The sequence below is a fragment of the Malaclemys terrapin genome, chromosome 1 (assembly GCF_027887155.1).
Source record: "Malaclemys terrapin pileata isolate rMalTer1 chromosome 1, rMalTer1.hap1, whole genome shotgun sequence".
Classification (NCBI taxonomy): Eukaryota; Metazoa; Chordata; order Testudines; family Emydidae; genus Malaclemys; species Malaclemys terrapin.
Genome location: NC_071505.1, coordinates 355,793,627 through 355,820,591, shown reverse-complemented (window position 1 = coordinate 355,820,591; position 26,965 = coordinate 355,793,627). Strand labels below are relative to the sequence as shown.

At 53.4% G+C, this 26,965-nt stretch overlaps 1 protein-coding gene across 2 annotated transcripts in view; it reads left to right on the top strand.

Annotated features, from left to right (window-relative positions):
• Positions 1–24,142, top strand: part of DCHS1 (dachsous cadherin-related 1) — a 119,504-nt gene extending 95,362 nt beyond the window's left edge. For both annotated transcript variants that reach the window (XM_054016113.1, XM_054016114.1), the window contains exons 17-21: positions 11,110–11,264; positions 16,192–16,322; positions 17,182–17,468; positions 19,421–19,559; positions 19,926–24,142. In XM_054016113.1, coding sequence (XP_053872088.1) covers positions 11,110–11,264; positions 16,192–16,322; positions 17,182–17,468; positions 19,421–19,559; positions 19,926–22,540 — 3,327 coding nt within the window. In that variant the 3' untranslated portion in view covers positions 22,541–24,142. The remainder of the gene's footprint in view (positions 1–11,109; positions 11,265–16,191; positions 16,323–17,181; positions 17,469–19,420; positions 19,560–19,925) is intronic.
• Positions 24,143–26,965: the final 2,823 nt, after the last annotated feature.

The window sequence follows — 26,965 nt, the reverse complement described above, 5'->3', positions numbered from 1 at the left end:
CCGGGGCGGGGGGTGGGGAATCAGGGTTGCCTGGCCCCATTGGCCTGGCATAGGGGGGTATAATTTGGGCCTGGATGGGCCCATTGATCTGATCGGGGGGAAGGTCACGGTTGGATGGGCCCATTGGTCTGATTGGGGGGAGGGAATCGGGCTGGATAGACCCATTGGTCTGACCAGGGGGGCGGAACAGGGCCGGATGGGCCCATTGGGCTGATTGAGGGAGGGAAAATCAGGGTTGGATGGGCTCATTGCTCTGATCGGGGGGGGGGGGGGGGGGATGGGGGTGCAAACAGGATTTGGATGGGCTCATTGGTCTGAGGTGGGGAGTGTAAATTGGGGCTGGATTGGCCCATTGGTCTGATCCAGGGAGTGTAAATTGGGGCTGGAACGGTCTGTTGGTCTGAGCCGGAAACATGAAATTGGGGCCTGAGTGGCCCATGGGTCTGAGCTAGAAGCGTGAGATTGGGGCTGGAATGGCCCGTGGGTCTGTGCCAGAAGTGTGAGATCAGAACTGAAATGGCCCATGGGTCTGAGCCAGAAGCGTGAGATCGGCGCCAGAGTGGCTTATTGCAACTTGAGGCGATTGCTCCTTGTTCTGTCATCTGCTACCACTGAGAACAGCCGAGCTCCATCCTCTTTGGAACCCCCCTTCAGGTAGTTGAAGGTTGCTATCAAATCCCCCCCTCACTCTTCTCTTCTGCAGACTAAATAATCCCAGTTCCCTCAGCCTCTCCTCGTAAGTCATGTGCCCCAGCCCCCCTAATCATTTTCATTGCATTTATTGGGCTATCCAGTTTATTGCACTGAGTATGGCATGTATGATTACCTGCCCTGTGGGCGGGTGGCGTATGTGTGCAAGCGGTGCAAGGAGCTCCTGGCCCTCAGAGACCGCATACGGGCCAGGGTGGCGGAACTGCTGGAGGAGCTAAGGGAGGCAGAGAGGTATGTTGATGGGGCTTTCCAGGACACTGTAGAATTGTCCCACCTCCGATCAGACAGCCCCTGCGCTGTTGAGGAGGATGAAAGGCCCAGGGAAGCAGAGCAGTCAACGGGAGCAAAGGGAAACCTTCCCATAGTTAGGACCCTCCTTCCAGATGGTGTTGGGGTATCCTCTCGCACTGAAGTTACCTCTCCGGGGGAGGGAACTCCAGTTACTAGGAAAAGGCAGGTGTTCGTAATGGGAGATTCAATCATTAGAAACACAAATAGCTGGGTTTGTGATGACCGGGAGAACTGTATGGTGACTTGCCTGCCTGGTGCGAAGGTTGTGGATCTCTCGAGGCATCTAAACAGATTTATGTATAGTGCTGGGGGGGAGCCAGTGGTCGTGGTACATGTAGGTCCAATGACATAGGGAAGGGTAGGAGAGACGTCCTGGAGGCCAAATTTAGGCTGCTAGGGAAGAGGCTGAAATCCAGGACCTCTATGGTGGCATTCTCAGAAATGCTCCTAGTTCCACACGCAGGGTCAGGTAGGCAGGCAGAGCTTCAGAGTCTCAATGCGTGGATGAGACGATGGTGTAGAGAGGAGGGGTTTAGATTCATTAGGAACTGGAGAAACTTTTGGGATGGGGGGAGCCTATACAGTAGAGATGGGCTCCACCTAAACCAAAGTGGAACCAGACTGCTGGCACTAAACATTAAAAAGGTTGTAGAGCAGGTTTTAAACTAGGAGATGGGGGAAAGCCGACTGCTGCAGAGGAGCATGTGGATCGGACAGAGACTTCTCTTAGAGGAGAGTCTATTGATAGAGATTCTCTAGGTTGTAGTCAGGAACGGGATGGAAAAGGATAATGTAAGGGCCAGATCAGATGAGAAACGTTCACATAAAAAAGAATCTGACACATCAGAAAAGGGCAGACAAATAAACAGTGACAAGTTTTTAAAGTGCTTGTACATAAATGCTAGAAGTCTAAATAATAAGATGGGTGAACTAGAGTACCTCGTGATAAAGGAGGATATTGATATAATAGGCATCACAGAAACCTGGTGGACTGAGGACAATCAATGGGACACAATCATTCCAGGGTACAAAATATATCGGAAGGACAGAACAGGTCGTGCAGGTGGGGGAGAGGCACTATATATGAAAGAAAATGTAGAATCAAATGAAGTAAAAATCTTAAGTGAATCCACATGTTCCATAGAATCTCTATGGATAGTAATTTCATGCTCTAATAAGAATATAACATTAGGGATCTATTATCAACCACCTGACCAGGACAGTGATAGTGATGATGACATGCTAAGGGAAATTAGAGAGGCTATCAAAATAAAGAACTCAATAATAGTGGGGGATTTCAATTATCCCCATATTGACTGGGAACATGTCACCTCAGGATGAAATGCAGAGACAAAATTTCTCAATACTTTAAATGACTGCTTCATGGAGCAGCTGGTACAGGAACCCACAAGGGGAGAGGCAACTCTAGTCCTGAGTGGCGCGCAGGAGCTGGTCCAAGAGGTAATAATAACAGGACCCCTTGGAAATAGTGACCATAATATAATAACATTTAACATCCCTGTGGTGCGAAGAATATCTCAACAGCCCAACACTGTGGCATTTAATTTCAAAAAGGGGAACTATGCAAAAATGAGGAGGTTAGTTAAACAGAAATTAAAAGGTACAGTGACTCAAGTGAAATCCCTGCAAACTGCATGGACGTTTTTTAAAGACACCCTAATAGAGGCCCAACTTCAATGTATACCCCAAATTAAGAAACACGGTAAAAAAACTTAAGAAGAGCCACAGTGGCTTAACAACCATGTAAAAGAAGCAGTGAGAGATAAAAAGACTTCCTTTAAAAAGAGGAAGTCAAATCCTAGCGAGGTAAATAGAAAGGAGCATAAACACTGCCAAATTAAGTGTAAAAATGTAATAAGAAAAGCCAAAGAGGAGTTTGAAGAATGGCTAGCCAAAAACTCCAAAGGTAATAACAAAATGTTTTTTAAGTACATCAGAAGCAGGAAGCCTGCTAAACAACCAGTGAGGCCCCTCGATGATAGAGATAGAAAAGGAGTGCTTAAAACCAATAAAGTCATTGTGGAGAAACTAAACAAATTCTTTGCTTCAGTCTTCATGGCTGAGGGTGTTAGGGAGATTCCCAAACCTGAGCCGGCTTTTGTAGGTGACAAATCTGAGGAACTGTCACAGATTCAAGTGTCACGAGACGAGGTTTTGGAATTAATCGATAAACTTAACATTAACAAGTCACCGGGACCAGATGGCATTCACCCAAGAGTTCTGAAAGAACTCAAATGTGAAATTGCAGAACTATTAACTAGGGTTTGTAACCTGTCCTTTAAATCAGCTTCTGTACCCAACTACTGGAAGATAGCAAATGTAACACCGATATTTAAACAGGGCTCTAGAGGTGATCCCGGCAATTACGGACCGTTAAGTCTAACGTCGGTACCGTGCAAATTAGTCGCAACAATAATAAAGAATAAAATTGTCAGACACATAGAAGAACATAAATTGTTGGGCAAAAGTCAACATGATTTCTTTAAAGGGAAATCTTGTCTTACTAATCTATTAGAGTTCTTTGAAGGGGTCAACAAACATGAGGACAAGGGGGATCCAGTGGACATAGTGTACTTAGATTTCCAGAAAGCCTTTGACAAGGTCCATCACCAAAGGCTCGTATAAGAACATAAGAACATAAGAAAGGCCGTACCAGGTCAGACCAAAGGTCCATCTAGCCCAGTATCCTGTCTACTGACAGTGGCCAATGCCAGGTGCCCCAGAGGGAGTGAACCTAACAGGCAATGATCCAAGTGATCTCTCTCCTGCCATCCATCTCCATCCTCTGACAGACGGAGGCTAGGGACCCTTACCCGTCCTGGCTAATAGCCATTAATGGACTTAACCACCATGAATTTATCCAGTTCTCTTTTAAACTCTGTTATAGTCCTAGCCTTCACAACCTCCTCAGGTAAGGAGTTCCACAAGTTGACTGTGCGCTGCGTGAAGAAGAACTTCCTTTTATTTGTTTTAAACCTGCTGCCTATTAATTTCATTTGATGACCCCTAGTTCTTGTATTATGGGAATAAGTAAATAACTTTTCCTTATCCACTTTCTCCACATCACTCATGATTTTATATACCTCTATCATATCCCTCCTTAGTCTCCTCTTTTCCAAGCTGTAGAGTCCTAGCCTCTTTAATCTCTCCTCATATGGGATCCGTTCCAAACCCTTAATCATTTTAGTTGCCCTTTTCTGAACCTTTTCTAGGGCCAGTATATCTTTTTTTAGATGAGGAGACCACATCTGTACGCAGTATTCGAGATGAGGGCGTACCATGGATTTATATAAGGGCAATAATATATTCTCAGTCTTATTCTCTATCCCCTTTTTAATGATTCCTAACATCCTGTTTGCATTTTTGACCGCCTCTGCACACTGCGTGGACATTTTCAGAGAACTATCCACGATGACTCCAAGATCTTTTTCCTGACTTGTTGTAGCTAAATTAGTCCCCATCATATTGTATGTATAGTTGGGGTTATTTTTTCCAATGTGCATTACTTTACATTTATCCACATTAAATTTAATTTGCCATTTTGTTGCCCAATCACTTAGTTTTGTGAGATCTTTTTGAAGTTCTTCACAGTCTGTTTTGGACTTAACTATCTTTAGCAGTTTAGTATCATCTGCAAACTTTGACACCTCACTGTTTATCCCTTTCTCCAGATCATTTATGAATAAGTTGAATAGGATCGGTCCGAGGACTGACCCTTGGGGAACACCACTAGTTACCCCTCTCCATTCTGAGAATTTACCATTTATTCCTACCCTTGGTTCCCTGTCTTTTAATCAGTTCTCAATCCATGAAAGGACCTTCCCTTTTATCCCATGGCAGCTTAATTTACATAAGAGCCTTTGGTGAGGGACCTTGTTAAAGGCTTTCTGGAAATCTAAGTACACTATGTCCACTGGATCCCCCTTGTCCACATGTATGTAAATTAAGTTGTCATGGGATAAAAGGGAAGGTCCTTTCATGGATTGAGAACTGGTTAAAAGACAGGGAACAAAGGGTAGGAATTAATGGTAAATTCTCAGAATGGAGAGGGGTAACTAGTGGTGTTCCCCAAGGGTCAATCTCGGACCAATCCTATTCAACTTATTCATAAATGATCTGGAGAAAGGGGTAAACAGTGAAGTGTCAAAGTTTGCAGATGATACTAAACTTCTCAAGATAGTTAAGACCGAAGCAGACTGTGAAGAACTTCAAAAAGATCTCACAAAACTAAGTGATTGGGCAACACAATGGCAAATGAAATTTAATGTGGATAAATGTAAAGTAATGCACATTGGGAAAAATAACCCCAACTATACATACAATATGATGGGGGCTAATTTAGCTACAACAAATCAGGAAAAAGATCTTGGAGTCATCGTGGATAGTTCTCTGAAGATGTCCGCGCAGTGTGCAGAGATGGTCAAAAAAGCAAACAGGATGTTAGGAATCATTAAAAAGGGGATATAGAATAAGATGGAGAATATATTATTGCCCTTATATAAATCAATGGTACGCCCACATCTTGAATACTGCGTACAGATGTGGTCTCCTCATCTCAAAAAAGATATACTGGCACTAGAAAAGGTTCAGAGAAGAGCAACTAAAAGTAGATAAGGAAAAGTTATTTACTTATTCCCATAATACAAGAACTAGGGGTCACCAAATGAAATTAATAGGCAGCAGGTTTAAAACAAATACAAGGAAGTTCTTCTTCACACAGCGCACAGTCAACTTGTGGAACTCCTTACCTGAGGAGGTTGTGAAGGCTAGGACTATAACAGCGTTTAAAAGAGAACTGTATAAATTCAAGGAGGTTAAGTCCATTAATGGCTATTAGCCACAATCGGTAAGGAATGGTGTCCGTAGACTCTGTTTGTCAGAGGGTGGGGATGGATGGCAGGAGAGAGGTCACTTGATCATTACCTGTTAGGTTCACTCCCTCTGGGGCACCTGGCATTGGCCACTGGCGGTAGACAGGTTACTGGGCTAGATGGACCTTTGGTCTCACCCAGTACGGCCGTTCTTATGTTCTTATGTTCTTATTGCCCTCCGCTGGATTCTCTCCAATTTGACCACATCCCTTCTGTAGTGGGGGGACCAAAACTGGACACAATACTCCAGGTGTGGCCTCACCAGTGCCGAATAGAGGGGAATAATCACTTCCCTCGATCTGCTGGCAGTGCTCCTACTAATACAACCCAATATGCCGTTGGCCTTCTCAGCAAGAAGGGCACACTGCTGACTCATATCCAGCTTCTCATCTACTGTAATCCCCAGAACTGCTGCTTAGCCAGTTGGTCCCCAGCCTGTAGCGGTGCATGGGATTCTTCCTTCCTAAGTGCAGGACTCTGCACTTGTCCTTGTTGAACCTCATCAGATTTCTTTTGTCCCAATCCTCCAATTTGTCTAGGTCACTCCTGACCCTATCCCTACCCTCCAGCATATCTACCTCACCCCCCAGCATAGTGTCATCCGCGAACTTGCTGAGGGTGCAGTTCATCCCATCATCCAGATCATTAATAAAGATGTGGAACAAAACCGGCCCCAGGACCGACTCCTGGGACATTCCGCTTGATACCAGCTGCCAACTAGACATCGAGCCGTTGCTGGTGCTCAAGAAGGATGAGTCGTGCCAATTCTGTGTGGACTATCAAGCCGTTGATCTCTATCCATTGAGCCCAACAATCTAGCCAACTTTCTATCCACTTTATAGTCCATTCATCCAATCCATACTTCTTTAACTTGCTGGCAAGAATACTGTGAGAGACCATATCAAAAACTTTGCTAAAGTCAAGATATATCACATCCACTGCTTTCCCCATATCCACAGAGGCAGTTATCTCATCATAGAAGGCATAGATTGAGGCTGGAACAGCCCGTGGGTCTGAGCCAGAAGCGTGAGATCGGGACCGGAACAGCCCATGGGTCTGAGCCGGAAGCGTGAGATCAGGGCCAGAGTGGCCCATGTGTCTGAGCTGGAGTGGCATGTGCGTGTGAGCTGGAAGCATGAGATCGGGGCTGGAACGGCCCGTGGGTCTGAGCCAGAAGCTGTAATGATGCGGCCTCTGACGGGACACAACTGAGAGTATCAATTCAGGACAAATTGCTTAGAGCAGGGCAGTTAGAGCCCAAGGCTGGGGTTTCTCCACACACAAGCAATTCCCTTAGACATTCCAGTTTTCCCAGTATCACCACCAGTGGCACTCGTTTTGGGGACGAGTGGTTATGAAAACTAATACCCCAGGAAAAGAAAAAAGGTGCCACCGGATTCCTTGTTGTTTTTGTGGATACAGACTAACATGGCTACCCCCTGATACTTGACGCCATGCAAGGCACTAAATTTAGCCGTATGGAGTGGAAATCCATCAACCTCAACAAAAAACTCGCACAGATACAGACAGACATCATCTTCCTCTCCAAGTGCAAACAGATGGACATCATACCAAATGGAATGAAGGTAAAAAATCCATTGCAATCAACATACTACACTGACTATGGTGAGAGACTGTGCCACACACTCTCAAAGAAACTGAGGAACCACCTGATCAGCATCCTGTACAGCAGACAGGAGAAGATCAAGAATGAGCTCTCAGAACTGGAGACTCTCATACAAAACCAACCTTCCACACAAACTTCCACGTGGCTGGACTTTACAAAAACAAGACAAGCCATTTACAATGCACACTTCACTTCTCTACAGAGGAAAAACTATCTAAACTCCTACATGCCACAGGGAGCTACAACAGTAGTACCCTCAACTCACCTAACAATATTGTTAAACTATCCAACCACACACTTAGCCCGGCGGAAGAGTCTGTCCTATCTCGGGGACTCTCTTTCTCCCCCACCATCCCCACAAACATGATACAGTTCTGCGGTGATCTGGAAGCCTCCTTTCATCGTCTCCGACTCAAGGAATATTTTCAACACACCACTGAACAGTGCACTGACCCACAGGAACCCTCCTACCAACACTACAAGAAGAAGAACTCTGCGTGGCCTCTTCCTGACAGTCAAAATGACAGACTGGACCTCTACATAGAGTGCTTCCGCAAATGTGCACAGGCTGAAATTGTGAACAAACAGCATCACTTGCCCCATAACCTCAGCCATACAGAACACAATGCTATCCACAGCCTCAGAAACAACTCTGACATTATCATCAAAGGGGCTGACAAAGGAGGTTCTGTATAGTCATAGTGAACAGGTCGGATTATGAACAGGAGGCTGCCAGGCAACTCTCCAACACCGCATTCTACAGGCCACTATTCTCCGATCCCACTGAGGAATACCAAAAGAAACTACACCATCTGCTCAAGAAACTCCCGGCTACAGCACGGGAACAAATCTACATGGACACACCCCCAAAGCCCTGACCCGGGGTATTCTATCTGCTACCCAAGATCCATAAACCTGGAAACCCTTGACGCCCCATCATCTCCGGCATTAGCACTCTTACAGCAGGATTATCTGGCTATTTGGACTCTCTCCTCTGACCCTACGCTGCCAGCACTCCCAGCTATCTTTGAGACACCACCAACTTCCTGAGGAAACTACAATGCATTGGTGATCTTCCTGAAAACACCATCCTGGCCACCATGGATGTAGAAGCTCTTTACACCAATATTCTGGACAAATTGGAGAAATGGTCTGAGGTAAACGGATAAAGTTTAACAAAGACAAATGCAAAGTGCTCCACTTAGGAAGGAAAAATCAGTTTCACACATACAAAATGGGAAGAGACTGTCTAGGAAGGAGTACGGCAGAAAGGGATCTAGGGGTTATAGTGGACCACAAGCTAAATATGAGTCAACAGTGTGATGCTGTTGCAAAAAAGGCAAACATGATTCTGGGTTGCATTAACAGATGTGTTGTGAGCAAGACACGAGAAGTCATTCTTCCACTCTACTCTGCACTGGTTAGGCCTCAGCTGGAGTATTTTGTCCAGTTCTGGGCACCGCATTTCAAGAAAGATGTGGAGAAATTGGAGAGGGTCCAGAGAAGAGCAACAAGGATGATTAAAGGTCTTGAGAACATGACCTATGAAGGAAGGCTGAAAGAATTGGGTTTGTTTAGTTTGGAAAAGAGAAGACTGCGAGGGGACATGATAGCAGTTTTCAGGTATCTAAAAGGGTGTCATAAGGAGGAGGGAGAGAACTTGTTCACCTTAGCCTCTAAGGATAGAACAAGAAGCAATGGGCATAAACTGCAGCAAGGGAGGTCTAGGTTGGACATTAGGAAAAAGTTCCTAACTGTCAGGGTGGTTAAACACTGGAATAAATTACCTAGGAAGGAACCTCTGAAGAAGTGAGGTTCTTACCCACAAAAGCTTATGCTCCCAATACTCCTGTTAGTCTCAAAGGTGCCACAGGACCCTCTGTTGCTTTTTGCCTAGGAAGGTTGTGCAATCTCCATCTCTGGAGATATTTAAGAGTAAGTTAGATAAATGTCTATCAGGGATGGTCTAGACAGTATTTGGTCCTGCCATGAGGGCAGGGGACTGGACTCGATGACCTCTCGAGGTCCCGTCCAGTCCTAGAATCTATGAATCTATGAATCTGTATTCCATATGAGGATGGACTACAAGCTGTCAGGAACAGTATCCCTGATGAGGCCACAGCACGCCTGGTGGCTGAACTTTCTGACTTTGTCCTCACCCACAACCATTTCAGATTTGGGAACAACTTATACCTTCAAGTCAGTGGCACTGCTACGGGTACCCGCATGGCCCCACAGTATGCCAACATTTTTATGGCTGACTTAGAACAACACTTCCTCAGCTCTCATCCCCTAGCGCCCCTCCTCTACTTGCGCTACATTGATGACATCATCATAGGGACCCACAGAAAGGAGGCCCTTGAAGAATTCGACCTGAATTTCAACAATTTCCACCCCACCATCAACCTCAGCCTGGACCAGTCCACACAAGAGATCCACTTCCTGGACACTACAGTGCAAATAAGTGATAATCACAAACACCACCCTATACCAGAAACCTACTGACCGCTATACTTACCTACATGCCTCCAGCTTCCATCCAGGACACATCACACGATCCATTGTCTACAGCCAAGCCCTAAGATACAATCAAATTTGCTCCAATCCCTCAGACAGAGACAAACACCTACAAGATCTTTATCAAGCATTCTTAAAACTACAATACCCACCTGGGGAAGTGAGGAAACAGATTGACAGAGTGAGATGGGTACCCAGAAATCACCTACTACAGGACAGGCCCAACAAGGAAAATAACAGAACACCACTGGCCATCATGTACAACCCCCAGCTAAAACGTCTCCAGCGCATTATCAACGATCTACAACCTATCCTGGAAAACGATCCCTCACTCTCACAGACCTTGGGAGGCAGGCCAGTCCTCGCTTACAGACAATCCCCCAACCTTAAGCAAATACTCACTAGCAACTACACACCACACCACAGAAACACCAACCCAGGAACCAATCCCTGTAGCAAACCTCGTTGCCTACTCTAGCATTAACAGTGGTTGCAACAATGATCTATACGGTCACAGTCTATGTTAATAATGTCACAGAAGCGTGAGATTGGGGCCAGAGTGGCCCATGGGTCTGAGCCATAAGCGTGAGATCAGAGTTGGAGTGGCAAGTGTAAGATCAGGGCTGAAACAGCCCATGGGTCTGAGCCAGAAGCGTGAGATTGGGGCTGAACTGAAATGGCCTGTGGGTTTGAGCTGGAAGCGTGAGATTGGGGCTGGAGTGGCCTGTGGGTCTGAGCCGGAAGTGTGAGATCAGGGCTGGAACAGCCCATGGGTCTGAGCTGGAAGCATGAGATAGGGGCCGGAGTGGCCCATGGGTCTAAGCTGGAAGCGTGAGATTGGGGCTGGAATGGCCCATGGGTTTGAGCCCAAAGCATGAGATCGGGGCTGGAATGGCCCATGGGTTTGAGCCAGAAGCGTCAGATCGGGGCTGGAATGGCCTGTGGGTTTGAGCCGAAAGCGTGAGATGGGGGTCAGAATGTCCTGTGGGTCTGAGCCGGAAGCGTGACATCGGGGCCAGGGTGGCCCCTGGGTCTGAGCTGGCATGCTGAATCCCATTTGTTGTTTTGCAGGTTTTGGCTGACGACCCGGATCAGGGTGCAAATGGTCAGGTGACCTACGCCATCAACCAATCGCTGCCCATGAACGGGCTGTACCACATTGATGCCCAGATGGGGACCATCACCACTGCAGCCATTCTGGACAGGGAGATCTGGTCGCAGACCCGGTGAGTGAAAGCTGGCCAAATGGAATAAGGCGCCATGTGTCCCAGGGAGGCGATTAGCCGCTGGAACAAGGCCCATGGGAAGTGGGAAATTCTCCATCTCTTAGGCTATATCTACACTACGGGGGGGGGGGGTCGATTTAAGATACGCAAATTCAGCTACACGAATAGCGTAGCTGAATTCAACATATCGCAGCCAACTTACCCCGCTGTAGGGACGGCGGCAAAATCGACCTCTGCGGCTTCCCGTCGACGGCGATTACTCCCACCTCCACTGGTGGAGTAAGAGTGTCAATTCGGGGATCGATTGTCGCGTCCCATAAATCGATCCCCGAGAGGTCGATTTCTACCCGCCAATTCAGGCGGGTAGTGTAGACCCAGCCTTAGTGTCTTCACATCCACTCTGTCTGTATTAGCAAAATTTAGCCGACCTCAAGTCACTGGGCTCCATACACAGAGAACTGGGTGGGCATCGCTAGCATGTGCTATGCAGCAATTCAGACAAGATCTGACGGACCCTTCTGACCATAAACTCTGTGACTCTCACTTGTACTTGGGGCTGGCACCACAACGAATTTCCAGGCACCACGTATCTGCTTAGCCTGAACACTTTGGGCATCCCCCACCCCCCTTGCCAAGCTACACACTCTGAGCACCATTCCCACTGGGCACCATGCCCCCCCATCCCAACCTCTCTGGGCACAACGTGCCCAATCACCCATATATCTACTTCTCCCACACCCTCTGGGCACTATATAACCACCCCTCCCACAGACCACGCACTGGTCATCATGCCTGCCCTACAGCCCACAAACTCTGGGCACCGTGGCCCCCCCACAGCTCATATACTCTGGGCACCATACACACAGCCCTCCCCACAGCCTACACTCTATGGGCATAATCCAAAGACCCTCCATTGCCCACACAAACCGGACACAATGCAATGACCCCGCACAACCTATGTCCCCATGGGCCCCATGCAATGACCCCCTATAGCCCATGCCCTCTGGGCACCATGCACCTCCCCACAGCCCACACCCTGTAAGCACCATGCACCTCCCCACAGCCCATGCCCTCTGGGCACCGTGCACCTCCCCACAGCCCACACAAACTGAGCACTGTGACCACCACCCTACAAACAGCCCACAAACTGGGCACCATGCCCCTCCCTACAGCCCACAACCTCTGGGCACCATGCCCCCTTTCCCCCCCACAGCCCACACACTCAAGGCATGATGCACCCCTCCAGCCTATTCACTCTGGACACTATGCACCCTCCTGTCCCACAGCCCATGTATACTGGGCACCCCCACACACCCACAGCTCACACACCCAGGACTCCATGCCTCCCCTAATACCCCCCACACTCTGAGCACCCGGGGCTCTGTGCATCCCCTAATACCCCCACACACACACACTCTGAGCACCCAGCCCACACAGGCGGGGCTCTGTGCATCCCCTAATATTTCCCCACACACACACACTCTGAGAACCCAGCCCACACACCCGGGGCTCCGTGCATCCCCTAACACCCCACACACGCTGAGCACCCAATGTGACAGATTTTTTGGAAAAGGGCCCTTCGTTTTTTTTAGCATGGCTGCAAAGAAACCAAGAATTTTTTTTATAAAATTTTGTTTTAATATTTGTATAAAGTTTAACTGCTTAATTTTTTGTAGCTTTTGCAGAGTTAACTTTTTATTTTATTTTTAATTATTTGTTTATTTTTTAAAATGACACCTTAATTAACTTAGATTTTACCATTTTAAAAACTATTTTAGGGATTTGAATTTTTTATGTTTGCACTTACTTTTTTTTTACTTTTGCTATTATGCCCTTAGGGCTTTTAACCTGTTTTTAATTTTTTTTATTTGTTGCCTGCCTGCTTGTTTGGGCCCGATTTTTTGTTTGTTTGTTTGTTTGTTTGTTTTGCTTGCCTGCTTGTTTGGGCCTGATTTTGGTTTTTTTGCTGCACTGTTTTTTTTTATGGACATAGGCTTTGTTTTACTATCAATTTAGCAGGGAGGGTGGGCTTTTTAACTAGCCCCCACCCCTTTTGTTTGTTTCTTTAAAATATTTTTTGCATAGGTGCTGCTACTATTTGCTTATATTTTAATATTTTTAGGGATGGGTTTTATATAGAAAATATTGCTTGAACATATTTTTTATGAAAACAAAATTAATATAATTTTGTTGTGCCCACAATTATACAAAGCATAAAAGTTTATACTAATTTTACAGCTGCCCCCAAGTTTTTACTTTTTTGCCTTTTATACTTGGCATACAGATTTAATAAATGTTGCCAAGTATGCACGTTTTTTGAAGCTTTGCCACGGACCCCAGGGATTGTATTTCACCTTGGTGAGAGCCCTCTCCAACCGGGAGAGGTTTTTACCCCCCTTTCAAAGAGGCAACAGGGTTTTGTTTTGTTTTTTTGCTGCCTTTTTTGTGGCATTAAGTTTACCAGCTTTTTGTGACCCCAGCGGGCCGGGCAGCTGGACTTTTGTGTTTGCGCTTTTTAATGCCTGTGCATTTATCTTTGACCCTCTTGTTGATCCCATTGCCCATGACTGCGGGACTCCTGAGTCCACAGTTATACCCTTTTGTTTTTTAAACATGTTACCATTTGTTGGTACTGCTTTTAAAATGTTTGTATTTGCTTAAGATTTTATGCTGCCCAAGCCGGCACCGGGGCTTACAATGTTACCCCACTGGGCCAGAGGGAGGAACACTAAGCTTTTTTTTGTATTGTTTAGCCTTTACCACCGAGGCTTTATACACCCCATGCAAAAAAAAAAAAAAACGTAGGGGCAGAGCGAGAAATTTGAAGGGGTTTTTTTATGCGTAGTTATGCTGCAGCTGAGGGTGTATGCACCAAGGATTTTACTGGCATGGAGAGAGGATTGCTAAGGTTTTTTTTATTGCCCTGCCAGACTACGACTGGAGGTATACCCATTTGGAAGTATTTTTTTTTTGCCGCCCGTGGTGGAGAAAGGGATGCAAAACCTTTTTTTGTTTTTTAGCCCTGCTGCAACTGAGGATGAACATACCTTTATTACAAAATTTTTAACATGAAAGGCCCAGTCCCGGGCAGACCAACATGAAATATTAAGGACAGAACAGTTGGTGCGCTTTGCAGGGCCCCCCACGCCCGGCAATTCTCCACCAAAAATGTGACAGATTTTTTGTTACAATCTGTCTGAGGCGTCAGGTGATCAGGCTGAAGTCACAAGATTGTTAGGGGAGGAGATGAAGGAGCACACCAAGTGACTAAGTTTTAAAGCTTTATTAATAAAATAACAGCAATGAGTGCTGGATGCTCCCCACGTCACTCAAAGGAAGGAAGGAAGGAAACATTAGTGCCTGTGCCCTAACCCAATTTCATACTCACACACGCACAACCCAAGGCTGGCCAAGCCTGGGTGTAACATAAGAAGAAGAGGGGGAAGGGTGAACGAAAGTTCTGTCCTGTGCACAAGCCGTTTAGGGTCCGCTGTTGATCTCTGACCTGCTTTGGCTTTTGAGAGGATTTTTAAGCCCTGGGTTTTTTGTCCCCCGTGCTTTTTGTACCAGTTTAAACTGGCTTTCTGTGGCATTCTCAGCTTTCCCAAAACACATCAGCTTCAGAGATGCAAGACTGTTGTTTTCCCCCTCGCTGGCCTTTGCTGTCTTACTAGATTTTGCAGCCCCTGCAGTTCTGTTCAGCTAAATCCTCCTTTCTCACGGCAGTTCGGGGTTGGAATCCAGGCCCCCATCTTTCTTGGCAGGCAGCCTAGAGTCGGTTGTGTGCCATGGCCTTGGACTGAAGTCAGCATCTTATCTTCGAACCTAGCTGAAGCGTCGAATTAACCCATTTCCTTCTCCCTTCGTCCCTCTACGGCCTCTTGTAACCTGCAAAGAAACCTTTTACGTCACACTCACACCTTCAACCCATCCCACAATTCACTTTACTACATAAACAAATGTTAGCAATGTACAGTGCTAAACTGCTTACCCAGGGGTCCCCATGGCGGGGGGGGGGGCAGTTATATTGTGACACCAGCCCACACACGCAGGGCTCCGTGCATCCCCTAACACCCTGCAGGCTCTGAGCACCCAGTCCACACACCCGTTGCTCCATGCATCCCCTAACACCCCCCCACTCTGAACACTCAGCCCACACACCCAGGGCCCCATGCATCCCCTAACACCCCACACACTCTGAGCACCCAGCCCACACACCCGTTGCTCCATGCATCCCCTAACGCCCCCCCACTCTGAGCACCCAGCCCACACACCCAGGGCTCCATGCATCCCCTAACGCCCCCCACTCTGAGCACCCAGCCCACCTACCCGGGGCTCTGTGCATACCCTAATACCCCCCCACACACACACACTCTGAGCACCCAGCCCACATAACCGGGGCTCTATGAATCCCCTAACACTCCCCACACTCTGAGCACCCAGCCCACACATCCGGGGCTCTGTGCATCCCCTAATACCCCCCCACACACACACTCTGAGCTCCCAGCCCACACACCCGGGGCTCTGTGCATCCCCTAACACCCCGCTACACACACACTCTAAGCACCCAGCCCACACAGCCGGGGCTTCATGAATCCCCTAACACCCCCCACACTCTGAGCACCCAGCCGACTCACCCGGGGCTCTGTGCATCCCCTAACACTCCCCACACACTCTAAGCACCCAGCCCACACACCCAGGGCCCCATGAATCCCCTAACACCCCCCACTCTGAGCACCTAGCCCACACACCTGGGGCTCTGTGCATCCCCTAACACCCCCCACACACCCTGAGCACCCAGCCCACACACCATGCATCCCCCACACAGCCCACACTCTCTGGGCATTATGCATCCCCTTCCAGTGTGCATGCGGGTGCACAGGGTCCTGCGCTATGCTGATCCTGATGCTTTGTCTGTACCCCACAGGCTGGTGGTGACAGCGATGGACAGAGGGAACCCGCCCCTTATCGGCTCGGCCACGCTGACCGTGGTGGTGATGGACGTCAATGATAACAGCCCCACCATCCCCCTGCCCTGGGAGGTGCGGGTGCCCGAGAGTAAGTGGGGCACAGGGTGGGGGTAGGGTAGCATGGAGGCGAGCATGGTGGGGGCTCAAACCCTGCTACCTGTGCAATCCTGGGATTAATATGTAAAGACTAATTTACATTAATCCTCAACTCCTTGTCCCATTGCCTCAGGGTGCTGCTCTAGTCAAGGTCTCTAGAGAGACTCCTGGAGGACTCTAACTATAGACTTGGAGCTTAACCACAGAGCTGCAGCCCAGAGTGCCCCTCCTGTAGGGTACTGGCCGGGTGCTGTCGAACAAGACAGGGCAGCCCCACGCACAGCCCTGGGGGGCACCAGGGCACTTCCCTGCAGAGCCTCTGGCCTGGGCCCTGGGCTGTGGCTGTAGCCCTCTCACTGGAGAGGGGCTGGTCATGGGTGGCTGAAGCCCACATCCCAGAGTGGTGCCTTTCTGTCAGCCAGCCCCAAGCTTCCTTCGCCCTGCTTCCCCTACCAGTCCTGGTGCCCCACAGCTAGAGCCCCACACCTCTTTTCCCGCCCACCCCAACTCACTCCTGCTTGAGCCTCCTGCCGTCCTCATCAGCCCTGGCTATCCTTCCATCACTGCCTGCCCACCTCCACCAGCCCCAGCTCCCCTCACAGGAGCCCCCTCCATGCACCCTCCCACTCCAGCTCCCATCTGCTGCCACTTAACCCTCTGTCCCCACACGTCACTGCCTTTCCCTATAGGCTCCAGGTAACATGGCATCCCCTTCTGGCTCAGTGCTGAGCTGGGTTCCTGTCCCCCATACAAAGAGCCCTGCCTCAGTGGTTCCCTCTCAGCTCTTCTGGAGGGGGGCAGGACTCCCAGCACTGAGCCTGTGGGCTGCTGACATGGCACCCCTCCCGCAGACACCCTGCTGGGCACTGAGATCACCCAGGTGACAGGGAACGACGTGGACTCAGGCCCAGCGCTCTCCTACACGCTGGTGCCAGATGGGGGCGCAGCAGGAACCTTCAGCATCCTGCGCTACGGGGGCCGCATCGCCCTAACAGCGCCACTGGACTACGAGCAGTGCAGCCATTATGTCCTGACCATCCGCTCCTCCGACTCCCGGCACGAGACTGAGGCCAACCTCACGGTCATTGTGGAAGATATCAACGACAATGCGCCCACCTTCAGCCAGGGCCTCTACCAGGTACTGTGCCAAGCACTGAACTATTGCACCTGCTGCAGGGCTTCCTTGTTACCACTCCTAGCCTCATGGCTGCTGCAAGGAAGTTTCGCGCCCTAGGCGAAACTTCCACCTTGCGCCCCCCCCCAGCCCTAAGGCAGCTCCCCGCCCCCCCCCCCGAGGTGCCCCTCCCGCGGCAGCTCCCCCACCCCGCCCTGAGGTGCCCCCCCCCCCCCCCCCGTGGCAGTTCCCCCGCCCCGGGGATTCGTGCGGCAGCTCCCCACCCCAGCTCACCTCTGCTCTGCCTCCTCCCCGAGCACGCCGCCCCCGCTCTAATTCTCCTCCCAGGCTTGTAGCACCAAACAGCTGATTGGCGCTGCAAGCCTGGGAGGCGGGAGAAGTGGAGCGGCAACCGTGCGCTCGGGGAGAAACGCTGTAAAAAAAAAATTGGGGGCACCGCTTTTTGGAGCCCCCAAATCTTGGCGCCCTAGGCAACCACCTAGTTTGCCTTAATGGTAGCACCGGCCTTGCCTAGCCTGTACCAAAGTTTTTTCCAAAAATCATGCATGTTACACATTTTTAAAGGATTTACCATCAGTACCAAATTCTTGGTCTCAACCCATAGATTGTGTATTAAGAGACATAACTGCAGAAGCAAATTCATTACAGGGAGGTGCTTCCAGGTATGATTATCATACCATGCCTTCTGTTTAGACAGTCCCGTTTGTTCAGCATTTATTGTATTTTCCAAACCCTTTCTGTACCAGAGTATGTGTTAGTAAGGTGCATATTGTTAACAGTGAGGGGCATTAGGCATTAACCATGGGAATCAAGTACCAGGGGAAGTGATGGAAGAAGTTCTCCATCCCTTGATGCCCAAGGCTGGAACAACCCATCAGTGGGCTATAGGCACTATACTCTTATGGGCCCTTACCTTCTTATGAATAACAACACCCAGCCGCACAATGCTTTGCCATGGTTGAGCTGGGCTGTGCTGTGGATCCACCGGGACCGGTTGCTCATCCTGCTGCTGCTCAGGACCTGCTGACTAGGACAGTGTTGCAATGCCAATCACTCAAACTGGGCCTGGCCACCCCCGTCATGACAGCAGGACACACAGACCAAGGGTAGGGATTGGCATTGCAATCCTTGTCATGGTGAGCAGCAGCAGGATGGGCAGCTGGTCTGGTAGATCCACTACATGGCCAGCCCTGCTGCAGTGGGTTGTACAGCTGTGGGTTGGGCCCCAGGAATGGTGCCTAGTTGGCCTGTACGTTGATCAGCCTCGTTAATGGCTGTGGCTACAGCCTGCGTGCCTTCGGGGGGTTCAGTCACTCACAGGTTATTGGGCTCATGACATGATGATCTGTTGGATCCTTCTGGCCTTACACACTAGCACCCTGCACTCTAGCCAGAATGTGCCCGTCTAGCCTGCTGTTCCTCCATCCTGGGTCAGACAAGTGGGGCTGCCCAACCCGGTGCGCCTGCCTCTCTCCAGAGCCTGATGCTTCCAGGGCAGGCACGCCCTGCTTGTGACTCCCCTGCCAAACCGGGAGCCATTGCCAGAGCTCCGGGGTGAGCCCCAGGAGAAGCCTGAGAGGGGACATGATCAGTTTTCAAGTACGTAAAAGGTTATTACAAGGAGGAGGGAGAAAAAATGTTCTTCTTAAGCTCTGAGGATAGGACAAGAAGCAATGGGCTTAAATTGCAGCAAGGGCGGTTTAGGTTGGACATTAGGAAAAACTTCCTGACTGTCAGGGTGATTAAACACTGGAATAAATTGCCCAGGGAGGTTGTGGAATCTCCGTCATTGGAGATTTTTAAGAGCAGGCTGGACAAACACCTGTCAGGAATGGTCTAGATAATATTTAGTCCTGCCATGAGTGCAGGCGACTGGACTAGATGACCTCTCGATGTCCCTTCCAGTTCTATGATTCCCAGGTGTCTGACGATTCTGGGCTTTGCTTCCCTTTCAGGTGACATTGCTGGAGCACACGCCAGCAGGCAGCACCATCCTCACGGTCAGTGCCACAGACAGGGACTCTGGCAGCAATGGGGAGCTCACCTACCACCTGGCTGTGCCCAGCTCCGATGTCTCCATCAACCCCAGCAACGGTAGGTGGGAATGTGTTGCTGTGCCTAGGCCCTGAGAAAAGCAGCTCCATCCCGTTCCAGCAATGGGGAGCTGTTAACTGGCTTCCTGGAGACAGAGCCATCCCCTTTGGGGCCCCACAGCCTGGAGCTGTCTGACTTCCCCCCAGCTGTGACCCCCATCACCAGAGGGAGTGGGTCTGGCCTCCCTATTTTGCCTTGAGGTTAATAAGTCCCCTGACTCTCCGCACCCCCAGGGGGTGGGGGTGGCTTCTCGCTCCACCTTCCCCCACTCCCAACACTCTCCCCACCCCTATGCTCGTCCATTGGTGCCTGGCAGGCTCCGCACCCCAGTCCAGGGCTGTGCTGACTAACTTTGTCCTCATGCAGGAACGCTGTTCGCCTCCCGCCGGGTGGAGCTGGATGCAAACCAGCCCACGCTGGACCTGGTGGTAGAGGTGCGTGACCATGGCTCTCCCAGCCTCTCGGCCTGGACCACAGTGCAGATCCAGGTGCTGGATGTGAATGACCACAGCCCTACCTTCCAGCAGGCGCACTACAATGCCTGTATCCCTGAGGACCTGCGCCCGGGCACCACCGTGCTGACGCTAGAGGCGGGTGACGCTGACCTGTCCCGGGAGAACGCCGGCTTTGACTACACCATTGTCAGCGGCAACAGTGGCAATGCCTTCCAGGTGGAGAGCCACATGGGCTGGTCTCGGGGGCACCTGCGCACACAGGGAGCCCTGGTGCTGGTGGAGGCGCTGGACTTCGAAGCCATCCCCATCTACAACTTGACAGTGGCAGCCTCAGACCGGGGTGTGCCACAGCGCAGCACCACCGTGCCAGTGCTTGTCACCGTGCTGGATGTCAACGACAACCCGCCAGTCTTTGCCCGGGCCGAGTACCACACAGCTGTGAGCGAGAGCACCCCCCCGGGCACTGAGCTGCTGCGGCTGGCGGCCCACGATGCCGACTCGGGCTCCTATGGCCAGGTGCACTACAGCATCAGCTCCGGCGACCAGCGCAGGCTCTTCCAGCTGCATGAGGCCACAGGCGCCCTGCGCCTGGCACAGTCCCTGGACCGAGAGACCCAGGCCCTGCACAGCCTGGTGGTGCAGGCCTCTGATGGCCCCGGCGGGCACTTCGCCCTGGTGCCAATCACCATTGAAGTGAAGGACATCAACGACAACATACCCTACTTCCCGGTGGAGACACTGAGTGCCAGCGTGCGGGAGAACCTGCCGCCAGGCACCCTGGTCACCACTCTGCATGCCATCGATGCTGACACTGGGGCCTTCGGAGAGCTGCGCTACGCTGTGCTGGAGCAGGCAGTGGGGGAGCTGGGACCCCCTGAGGGCAGGGATGTCTTCTTCATCAACCGGACCTCCGGGGAGCTGCGCTCCTGCCTCGCCTTCGACTACGAGCGTGCCAAGGCCTTCCAGCTGCTGGTGCAGGCCACGGACGCTGGCAATGCCTCAGCCACCGTCACCGTGCGGGTGCTGGTGACTGGTGAGGATGAGTACAGTCCTGTCTTCCTGAGCCCAGACTTCAACTTCGAGGTGCCTGAGGGCGCCCACAAGGGCCAGAGCATTGGCCGAGTGCTGGCCACTGACGAGGACGAGGGTGTGGACGGTGTGGTGCTCTACTCTTTAGCTAAGCCCTCACCGTACTTCGGGGTCAACCAGACCACTGGCACCATCTACCTGCGTGTGGACAGCCAGCCGCAGCCAGCAGGGCGGGCCAAGAGGGAGCCGCGGGAGATGAGCCTGGAGGTGCAGGCCCGCAGCCCCCTTCCTTCCTCCCGCTCAGCCTCTGCTCAGGTCTCCATCGACGTCACCCACACCTCCTTCGGCCTGGCGCCGGACCTCAACTTGCTGCTGGTGGTAGCTGTGGCTGCCTCCCTGGGTGTGGTGGTGGTGCTGGCCGCCGTGGCCATCATCCTGGTGCTGGTCCGCTCCCGGCACCAGCAGGGACACAAGAAGCCAGAGCAGGACTCGCAGCTCAACCGCATGCAGAGTGGCTCCTTGCAGAAGCTAGGCCATGAGGAGCCGGTGCTGCCCGGCAGTGACCGCATCTACCACCAGGCCCTGCCAGGCTATGGCAGCGAGTCGGCCGGACCCTACCCGCGGGGCGGCTCCCTGGACCCCTCCCACTCCAGCGGGCGTGGCTCAGCCGAGGCAGCCGAGGACGACGAGATCCGGATGATTAACGAATACCCACGTGTGGCCAGCATCACCTCCTCCATGCAGGAGCACATCTCAGCCCGCGGCCCCGACTCAGGCATCCAGCAGGACGCTGACCAGCTCTCTGACATCTCCTGTGAGCCCACCAGCCTGGAGAGCGCCCAGTGGTTCAAGAGCAAAAAGGGCTCCAGCCTGCTGCTGCCTGGGCAGCCGCCCCATCTGTACCGCGAGGATGGGGGCAGTAGCACCTTCCTGGGCGTGGGCTGCGGCCTGAGCGTCTCCTCCCACCCCAAGGACTACACCTTCCCTGAGGACGGCAAGCCCTCTGTGGAGGGCTCCCTCACCGCCGTCGTGGCCAGCGAGGAGGAGCTCCGCGGCAGCTACAACTGGGATTACCTTCTGAACTGGTGCCCCCAGTTCCAGCCCCTGGCCAGCGTCTTCACCGAGATCGCCCGGCTCAAGGATGAGAGCTCCCTGCGCAAGCCCTTCCAAGCCAAGCCCAAGGCAGAGCCCAAGCCCCGCATTGATCCTCCGCCCCTCATCACCTCGGTGGCCCATCCCGGGGCCAAGTCAGTGCCCCCCAAGCCAGCAGTGGGCAGGACCTTCCCGCACCTGTCCTCCCTGCGCCGCTCACCAATCAGCCACGAGGGGTCCATCTCCTCCTCTGCCATGTCGCCCAGCTTCTCGCCCTCGCTGTCCCCACTGGCCGCCCGCTCCCCCGTGGTGTCGCCTTTTGGTGTCTCCCAGGGGCCCTCGGCCTCCGTCATCAGCGCCGAGCACTCGCTGGAGCTCCCTGAGGAAGCTGAGCTCAGGATTTAGCCCCAGGCTCCCATGGACTCTCAGCCCCTCCTGCTATTCTCTGCAGCCTCCAGGCACTGCAGGGGCGGGGGCGGAAGGGCTGGATCTGCCACCCCCACAGGCTGCTTCATTCTCAGACCCCAGCAGGTTGCTGGTTCTGGTTCCAGTCCCTCCACATGGGCTGCCAGTTCCACTGCGAATGTTAGCGCCCTGATAGGCTACTTGTGGTGGTGCCGGTCCCACTGCCTCAAATGGCTGCCGGTGTCAGACCTGCTCTCTCATGGTACTGTTTGCCCTGAGTGGTGTGGGGCCAAAGTAGTGTCCTCGCCACCCCCACTCGGGACTCACTCCTCCAGTCCTGTGGGCCAAGCTGCCCAGCTGGGGAGGGGGGGAGGGCAACAGCTGCACCTGCCTGGGACTGGGCGGAGGGGGGGCAGACTGTGAGTCAGAGGCCGGGAAAGCAAGGCCAGGCCACCTACGCACTGGGTGAGGGTTTCTGAGGGGGGGACACATTCCAAAGGGATGGGGGGAGCATGGGCCAGCGCACCAGACATCATGCTATGCACATGCACAGAACTCACTCTGTCCCCAACTCCCCATCACCTCACCGTGAGGGCAGATCCTGTTCCCTGCAGACCTGCCCAGACCCAGGAGAAATCCCATTCCCTGCAGGCCTGTCCAGCTCCAGAATGGGGGGAGAAATCTGTTTTCCACAGGCCTGTCCAGCTCCAGGATACAGGGAACCTGGGGGACGGGATACACTAACCTGCAGGACTGGCCAAACACAGGATGGAGGGTCCTATTCCCACAGACCCCTCCAGACCAGTGGGGAACAGATCCTGTTCCCTGCAGGTTTTCCAGGGGGAAGGAGTAGGAAATCTCGTTCCCTGCCACCCCATCCAGACCCAGGGAAGGAATCCCATTCCCTGCAGGCTCGTCTGGCTCCAGGGGGCAGATCCGGTTCCCCACAGATCACCCACACCAGGAGCTTCCCAGCTCATGGATTCTGTTTTTTGCTGCTGAGACAAGCTGCATGGAGGAGCAGCTTTAGGAGGGCCAGAGACTGGTCACAGGGCTGCCACAGAACCTCACCTGCACCAGGGCCAGGGACACGCTTGGGCCCCTCCCATGACTGAGCCGGTCCTGAGGCCCCTGGAGGGACAGGGCAGATGGAGACAGCATGGACTGCACTTGGGGCTTTCAGCAGCCGTCAGCACCCCCTGGGTGTGCCGCTGCACCTTCTCTTTCGGCAGCAAGACAGCATCCAGAAGAGCCACAGTGCCCCCTTCCCCAGGCAGGGTGGGTCTGTGCATCCACGAGGCCTCCTCCGGGGGAGAATCCGTGCTGCTGCAATGTCCTGCTGGTGGGAGTGCAGCCATGATGCCCCCTCCCCCACCAGAGGGGGGTCTGTGCAGTTGAAAGAGATACCCCCTGCCCGTCTGCCCCTGGGCTGGGGTCCCTGCACCCAGCACCTCCACTGTAGGGGCCCCATAGTCCCCTGTGGGAGGGGTGGACAATTGGTTGTGGCAGCTCATCTCCTCCCCTCAGTGTGGTGCTGGGAGCATGGCCCAGGAACATGCTCCTGTGGAGGCTGGTCCCCACCCTCGTGCTGCCACCCGTGTCTTGCTGGGCTGCAGCAAGACACGGGTGCCCCATTGTCACTCTCGCCTGCTCAGCCCTGGCACCAGAATCAGGCCATCCTTGCCCTGTGTGTTGCACACACCTGGATCGTGGGGCTGCACAGACTGCAATTGGACAAAGGCTGCCTGCGGCCGAGAGACGAGCAGCGTGCTCCCCTGCCATCCAGCACCATGCACAGCACCCAGGCTGGGTGCAGGAGCACTGAGGGGATGGCAGAGGCCCCCCCATCCTGCCTCAGCTACGTTTGGAGGGCTACATCTGTCTGTTTGCCTCCATCACCAGGCCTGCAGCAATAACCCAGCAGCAGGGGTAGCGCTGCGCTGACAGGGCGAGGTGGGCGCAGAGCGGAGCAAGGTGCAGCAGATGTGAACAGGCTGTGGGGGGAGGGAAGGTGCAGCCACCTAAGGTGTGACTTGGTGGGTGTGGTTGGGGGCGGGTGCAGCAGGGGAGTGGCTGGGGTGCAGGTAGGTGTGGCCAGAGGAGTGGGCGTGGCTGGGCACAGGTGGGTATGGCCCAGGCATGCATAACAGCAGGGGATAGTGTGCCCCTCCCCCTGTCCCAGCTGTTGGAGAACTTTGTGGTTTGATTGTGAAAGTTTCATGCTGGAATTTTGTGGCCCCAGCCGCGCCCCTCCCCCTCCATCAGACCTGCCCCGCACCTCTCTGCACGCAGCCCTCCCATCCCTCCTTTGCCCCCACCCCCCGTGCCCAGCCTCCTCCATCAGCCCAGCTCAGTCATCTGGAGCCACTGTCCCCAGTGCCCGTTGGGCTGCTTTGCTGGGGTCAGCCCTGCTGCTCAAGGGGCATTTCAGCCCGTGTGTGGCTCCCTGGCACCCTCACTTATCCTGGGACGGGGACATGCAGGAGCACCTGGGGGGAGCCTGGGGTTGGTGGTGACATGGGGAGCCCCGGGGGGGGTGGCAGTGACATGGGATGGGGGGGGTTGTGGTGACATGGGGCGGTGGGAACCGAGGGGGATGACAGTGACCTGGGGGGGTGGCAGTGACATGGGGAGAGCCCGGGGGGTTGTGGTGACATGGGGGAGTTCCGGGGGGGGTGGCAGTGACATGGGATTGGGGGGGTTGTGGTGACATGGGGGAGTTCCGGGGGCGGGTGGCAGTGACATGGGATTGGGGGGGTTGCGGTGACATGGGGGAGTTCCGGGGGGGGTGGCAGTGACATGGGATTGGGGGGGTTGCGGTGACATGGGGGAGTTCCGGGGGTGGTGGCAGTGACATGGGATTGGGGGGGTTGCAGTGACATGGGGAGAGCCCAGGGGAGGCGATGACATGGGGCGGTGGGAACCAAGGGGGATGGCAGTGACATGGGGAGAGCCCGGGGGGTTGTGGTGACATGGACGGGTGGGAACCGAGGGGGATGACAGTGACCTGGGGGGGGAGGCGGTGACATGGGAAGATCCCAGGGGGTTGTGGTGACATGAGGGGGTGGGAACCGAGGGGGATGGCAGTGATCGGGAGGGGTGACATGGGGGGAGCCTGGAGAGGTTGTGGTGACATGGGGGCCGGGAACTGAGGGGGATGGCAGTGACCTGGGGGGGGTTGCAGTGAAATGGGGAGAGCCTGGGGGGGTGACATGGGGGGCCAGGAACTGAGGGGGATGGCAGTTACCTGGGGGGGTGGCGGTGAAATGGGGAGAGCCTGGGGGGGTGACATGGGGGGCCAGGAACTGAGGGGGATGGCAGTTACCTGGGGGGGATGGCAGTGACATGGGGAGAGCCCGGGGGGTTGTGGTGACATGGGGCGGTGGGAACCGAGGGGGATGATAGTGACCTGGGGGAGTGGGGGTGACATGGGGGAGTTCCAGGGGGGGGTGGCAGTGACATGGGATGGGGGGGGGTTGCGGTGATATGGGGAGAGCCCAGGGGAGGCGATGACATGGGGCGGTGAGAACCAAGGGGGATGGCAGTGACATGGGGAGAGCCCGGGGGGTTGTGGTGACATGTGGGGGTGGGAACCGAGGGGGATGACAGTGACCTGGGGGGGGGGTGGCAGTGACATGGGGAAAGCCCGGGGGGTTGTGGTGACATGAGGGGGTGGGATCCGAGGGGGATGGTAGTGATCGGGGGGGGGGTGACATGGGGGGAGCCTGGAGATGTTGTGGTGACATGGGGGCCGGGAACTGAGGGGGATGGCAGTGACCTGGGGGGGGGGTGACATGGGGGGAGCCTGGAGAGGTTGTGGTGACATGAGGGGCCGGGAACTGAGGGGGATGTCAGTGACCTGGGGGGGGGTTGCGGTGAAATGGGGAGAGTCTGTGGCAGGGGTTGAGGTCCCCTGGGAAGACGGAACAGAAGCTGCAGGGCAGGGCACTTGCTAAGGTGCAAGGCTCCCCAGGCCCCTGGCTGCAGCAGGACCAAGGGGCTATGGCCCCAGGGCTGGGGCCCTGCCAGGCACTCCCCTGTCCCAGGCAGGGCTGGGCTGTGTGCCGAGGGCAGCAGGAGTGGACAGGGGCAGTGGCACAGAGAATTCTCTGCCCAGCCCAGGACTAGGGTATCCCTGTGCACCCCCCCCCCCCATGGGATCTGAGGGGTTTGTCCTTGCTCTGCCCCTAATGCAGCCCTCAAGCAGGTAACAGGCTCCAGGGGGGCTCCTGCCCAAGAGATCCACCTCCCCACTGACCGCTGGGGTCCCTCACACTAGCCCCAATGTGTGTTGGGGGGAGGACCGGATAGATGTGGCACAGCTCCCAGTATGGGGGGACACGTGCATCGCTGATCCCAGTATGTGGGGGACGGACACATGCATTGCTCATGGCAATATGGGGGTGGGGAACAGACACGTGTACA